This window comes from Lissotriton helveticus, chromosome 6 (assembly GCF_964261635.1).
Source record: "Lissotriton helveticus chromosome 6, aLisHel1.1, whole genome shotgun sequence".
Taxonomy (NCBI): domain Eukaryota; kingdom Metazoa; phylum Chordata; class Amphibia; order Caudata; family Salamandridae; genus Lissotriton; species Lissotriton helveticus.
Genome location: NC_136067.1, coordinates 1895015785 through 1895021784, shown reverse-complemented (window position 1 = coordinate 1895021784; position 6000 = coordinate 1895015785). Strand labels below are relative to the sequence as shown.

The 6000-nt window shown below is 39.6% G+C and overlaps 1 protein-coding gene across 1 annotated transcript in view; it reads right to left on the bottom strand.

The window, feature by feature from the left end:
• Positions 1-842: 842 nt before the first annotated feature.
• Positions 843-6000, bottom strand: part of CNIH4 (cornichon family member 4) — a 47385-nt gene continuing 42227 nt past the window's right edge. Inside the window, exon 5 of the mRNA XM_078649850.1 lies at positions 843-1039. Coding sequence (XP_078505976.1) covers positions 1012-1039 — 28 coding nt within the window. The 3' untranslated portion in view covers positions 843-1011. The remainder of the gene's footprint in view (positions 1040-6000) is intronic.

The window sequence follows — 6000 nt, the reverse complement described above, 5'->3', positions numbered from 1 at the left end:
GACAGGACTAAGTGCACTTTCAGAGACGAAAAACCAGAATCAGTCCAAAACGTGGAGGATATCATGCAAAAAGTGATATTTCCTTACATTGATTAAATATTTTGAGTATATCTGCTTGAGATTAGATTGAACAATCATCAATACTAAGTCCAAGGTGTGGTAAAACTGATGGCAAGAATACCATTATAAATATGTCAATGGATCAAATACATTTTCTTTTAACCAAAAACAGGAAGAACTTACGCAAAAGTACATGTGAAACTATTGCAAAATATGGGCCTTTGATGGTCTCTTAAATGTGTGTGAAACATCCGAAAATGTATTAAAATCCTGGTGGCCCAACCAAGCACATAAGTAGATGGTAAACTTGGTCCCAGAGCGTCAGTATTTACAAGACATCCTGGAAATTAAGTTGCTTTTATTTCAGACCAGCTCAAAGAAGTTAGAGATCTACTCTTAACTTTGAATCTAATGAATGTAGGTTTAGAGGGATGTTGTAAAATGACATGTTTGAATCCACAGACTTAGTAAACTGGTCAATATGTAATTAACTAACAGAGGTTTTAATCAGGGAATTTATTTGCACAGTTAAAATTGTTGATTGACTAGATCCAGGAAGTATTTTACTGCTAAACAATTTTAGGTTTTTGTTATACAGGGTGGGAATGTTGTTCTTTTTAAACCATATCTAGGCTTAAACTGATTATCTATGCTAAAAGGTGCGTTTTACTTATCACTGTGTGGATAATTATCTGAATAGGTCTCATTATAAAAATGTTATGCTATTGAGATGTTTTAAATTTAGCCCACACATCAAGAAAAGGACAACAAAACACATTTACTCATTTTTAAATACTTTATATGTTAAAAATACAGCCACCAAAAAATAGTTTTTGTTCAAAGAGGGGAAAAAATATACTGCATAATGACACTTTGCATGTTCTCGGTCTCAGTGCGGGACAATTCTTCTGGAGCGCCATCTTACAAATAGACATTTCTTGTAATCATTGCTCATTCATTTATCAAGGACAGGATCATACTAAAGGAAGAAACAGGAGAGAAGGAAACGGGCATCAGTATAATTTGTACAAGAAGCACAGATTCCTCACACCAGTTTAAACTGTTAATGGTTAAATGGCATCTCAGAATTTATTCAAGCAAGTCCCTCTACCAACAGCAGAAGACAACCCAGAGACAGGTTACGCCCCCTCAATTTAATAATGCTTTCATTCATAAGGCAGCTCATGGACTGTGGCATGAGCAATTCAAGTGTAAGCAGTAACACCTAACCCCTGAAATACTGAAACTGAACATTTGTTGAGTTCTGTTAATTATTATGTGCGTTTATTCAAGTTTAAGACCTTGTTTTATGGTCCAACATCTTTACTTATTTTTCCACATTCAAAACTCTATCACTCTGTACTTAACTGTATTTGCAATACCCTAGCACTCAAATTGTGTTCACATTGTGAAGTAGACACCTGCGCTTTTGATGGCACTCTAACGAATTAGCCTGTGAGAAGCATTTGGTGCCTCCTCAGATGTCTCTTAACAAGAGATCCTATTGAACGCAGTCTTTGCCTTAGGCATCAAGGTCAATAGGTTTGCTATAAATTGGTAACATTTTAAATGCCATGGAAAAGACAGACTTTAATAGAGTGTCCACAATTAGCAACATTGTGTGCTTCCGACTTATGCCATCATACCAATGTAGTTTCCAGAAACCCATGCCATTTCACAACTTTTTTCATTTTCGCATGAAGAACTATTTTGGTTGCTAAATGAGAATTTACAAATGTGAATGTGGCAGCAACAGTATTCATATTGCAGATTAATGTTGTTCAAGTCCGAAAGTGGAATGCTGAAGATTTTGACAATTGTAAAAAAAGGCATGCCTTAGGGTTCAGTGTCAATGTGTTAAGTAGAAGTGCACATCTGAAAAAGATTAAAGTAAGAATTATTATGTGACATGGTTCCTTGTAGGATTTTAAAATGACCTTAATATGGATTTAAGGTTTCTACTCGCTCCCTCTGAAATGTGAGGATAGAGCAGCAAGAAACTATAGTGGGATGTGTTTGAAAAATGTTTCCATTTAAGCCAGAGTATGTTTTTGAGTCTGAAGTATGCTTTACTTTAAGGTCAGCTTGATACCATCCCCAATTTGTGCCAATTTTACAAGATGTCCTCCCTGAGCGATTACAGACACAGGTACATTATCCCTACATCCTCGTCCCAGTCATCACTTGAGGTAATCCAACTTCATCCACAGGACCAAAACCAGAAAACAGAAATGGGTGTGTCTTAATCCTGTCCTTTATGGGTGGTATTCCTCATAGTCAGCCCATCACAATTCTCCATTTTGTTCCTGGCCGGGCTGTGGTCTTCAACCTGTGGCATTCTGAAGATCACGCCATGACAGACACAGGCAGGTTCAGTGTGTCCTCCGAGGGAGCGACAGGACACAAAAGGTAAAATGGGACTCTTCTGGTTGCTAGATGTGTAGGCCCTTTTTTCCACAAATGGGGGGTCAGAAAAATAAAGGCTCTTTAAAATGGTAGTCCTGAAATTTCTTATACTGCAGCGGAGGCCTGTACCAGTTTCAGTCAGATGGGCGCTTTTGTTTTCCTGCATGCTTTTTTCTGGGATATAACAGCATGCTGGGAGCAGGTAAGATGGCTTTGTTTGTGTTAATGTTTGGTAGACACGCCTGAAGAGTAAATATAATCATTGTTTCCCCTTTTTCAGACGAAGCTTAAAGAAATAGGGAAACACTATAAAAAAAACCTAGACATAATACCTTCATCAAGGGATAACTCAAAATCCAGGTCCAACTCCCCGCTCAGGAAGAGGGCTAAAAGACCTAGTGATCCTGAAGGACATTACTGTTGAGTAAATAGTCAAGAGAAGTTTGCTAAACACCTTGGTGGGGATGCATGACGCCCCTAGGAAAAGGGAGAAGAAGACTGAGGTGTCTTCATCCGGCAAGGATGATGAAGAAGAGGAAAATTCCTATCACAAAGCAAATCTCGAGTTTCCTTATTGGCACAAGACATCCTCTCTAACCAAAGGTTTCTATTTGAACCCCAGCCCGCCCTAAGTCCTGACAAAAGATGCCAGTCTAGCAGGATCGAGAGCAGTTTTGGAGGCTCTCACAGATCAAATAAAATGGTATTGGAAGCAAAAACAACACTAATAGACTTGGAGACAACTATTGGCAATCTGGGAAGCTTTAAAGGCATGTTAAGACACACTTGAACATCAACACGTGCTCATTCAGATGTACAGCCATGTTGGAATGGCTTACATCAACAGACGGGGAGGCATGGGCAAAATCCTCCTCTTTGAATTTGGCAGCATTAAAGATAGGGAAATGAGCACAGAAGTTCCTTTGACATGGACATCAAAGGGCAGGACAATGTCCAAGCAGACTTTTTGAGCCGGATGTTTCTAACCTCTCAGGATTTGTGCCCATCACAAGAAATATTCATGGGGATATGCCGCAGATTTGGAGAACGTCCCTACATCTGTTACATCTGTTTGCCTCCTCCAAAAACACACAGCTGGAGAACTTTTGCACTCAGTTTCCAAAAGTGATTGCTTGGGAGAGTGGTTGTTCTAGTAACTCAGCAGTCCAGATGACTTCTTCAGGTCTTCCCTCCAATTCCAAGTTTTTGTTAAAAATTCAGAGTGAAAAAAGAAGTGGTGGCAATGGTTCCCTTAAGGCCAAGGAGATCCTGGTTCCCTTTGCTCTTATCAATGTCTCTTATCTCACTGAAAAATTCCAACATTTCCTTCACCTCTAGTAAATCATCAGTCTCTAGATCATTTGACTCCTTAAGTTTGGAAGTTGAGAGAGTTCGGTTAAGAGCTAAAGCATTTTCTGAACATCTAACAGCTGTTATTCAGCAGTTAAAACATCCTTCTACTTTGCCAGCTTACTCTAGACATTGAAAATGGTGCTTAGAAAAACAGTGCTGAATTAGTTGAGGAATTGAAATGGTTTTGCAATTCATAATGGATGGAATCAACAAGGGTTTATAAGTTGCAATAGTAAGAACTCAGTGGGCAAGGAAAACATTATTTGAAGAACCCTGTGGAAGTTTTCCAGATAATGGAGATTTAGACTTCTTCAAACTTTCATATCTAAATCGTTCATTCATTCTTTCCTCCATGGCATGTTACTTTGGTTCTTAAATCTTTTAAATGGTTTCCTTTTGAAGCTTTAGCAATTGTAGAGCTAAAATGGCTTACTTTGAAAGTAGTGTTTCTTGTGGCAATAATGTCAGATAGGACAATAGGTGAATTGGGTGTCTTGGGCAATCCCCATGGTTGAAGATTTTGGAAGGTGGAATTGTGCTAACGTATAAACCAGGTATTGTGACTAAAGTTCCATATATGTCTTACAGAGAGCAGGAATAGTGCTTCCCTCTTTTTCTCTAATCCTTCTTCTCAGGAAGAAAACCTGCTGCACTTACTGGATGTGAGAAGAGCTATGTAGGTATAGTTAGTGTGTTCCAGACATTTCAGGAAAAGAGTTAAACCTGTGTTCGGTGACGTCTACCAGGGTAGCAACGCTTCTGGCATTTCTATAAGTAGGTGGATCAGGGAGACCATCTCTTAGGATTGAGTCTTTTAGGGCCCCCCTTCCAGATAAGATGCAGGGCAGATCAACTACTGTAGTAGCAGCCTCTTGTGCTTATTTAAAGGTGTTTCGGTAGCAGAGATCTGTCAGGCAGGAGCCTGGGGAACTCTTTACACCTTTTTGAGGCATTACAGAATACAGGGTGTAGGGGTGGCAGCTGATAGCCTTGGACACGAAGTTTAGGAATCAGTAATTGATGCATCATTCTTTAAAATGTTTCATTTGCAATTAAACTATTAAAGTTTCTGGGCAGTTACAGTGATGTTTGTCAATAATTTTTGTTCTATTTGGCCAGTATGGCTTTGGTTATTCCTGACGAGTATTGACTGAGATGAGAACGTAGGGATAATACCCTGGTCACTTACCGGTAATCTTCATTAACCTCAGTCCACAGCATCCTCGTCACAGTCATTAAAGACCCATCCACCCTCCCGTGAGCTTCTGGCCTCATAGGGCTTGGTAGTTGAGAAAAGTGATGGGCTGGCTTTGACTTGTACCACCTATAAGGAGTTGCATTGTGTCATTCATTCCTACTTCCTTGTTTTGGTCCTGGGAATTAGGTGAAATCACCTCACAAGTAATGACTTTGACAAGACACCATGGACGAAGGATAGAGAAGATTACCGCCAAGTAATCTGGGCAATAAGACTGTAACTAAAGAACTATTTATATGATTCATGGAAAAACATCTGCAGGACCGCAGCAGCTTCATATTTATAGGTGAGTCTTTCATACGAGGAGGAAGACTCAACCAATGGATGCAAAGGTATTTAAGATCTTTGTGTTCTAGGTATAAGAGACCGCAAGAACTGGATAGGGGTGCTTTGTAGGGGTTGAGATGCTTCACGTTTACACAAGCCTTCTTCACTAAAGTCTCTTGTCACATTTTTATGGTTGGTGGTGTGAATTCTCAGAGAACGTTGATGCACCAGGGGGGGGTCATCAGCAGATGACCGTTCTTAATGACTGCGTGATTTGGGATGTTTTAACTTTCTCTCTAGCCTGGAAGCGGTCTTTGGAAAGTCCTGTTTCTATGTGTGGGATCAAAGACTTTTTCAGGAGATGAACAGACATCAAAACTAGTTTTTGTCACAGGAGTTTGTGGCTATAAAGGCAAAGACTATAGTTGTCAACGTTTTAAAGAACCAACACTATTGACTGTTTAAAGACAAGGTTTGAATAGATTTTTACTGACATTTTGAAATAAATTCCAACAATCCACGTGTAGATAGGCGAGAACATAGAAGACCCAGAAGTGGGCAACTAACATAATTCAAGGGCTCTCCATCCCCAGACCTTGCATCCACATCCTGAGTCAGCTGATGGTACAGTCTTAGGAACGCACAGTCATCAGTCA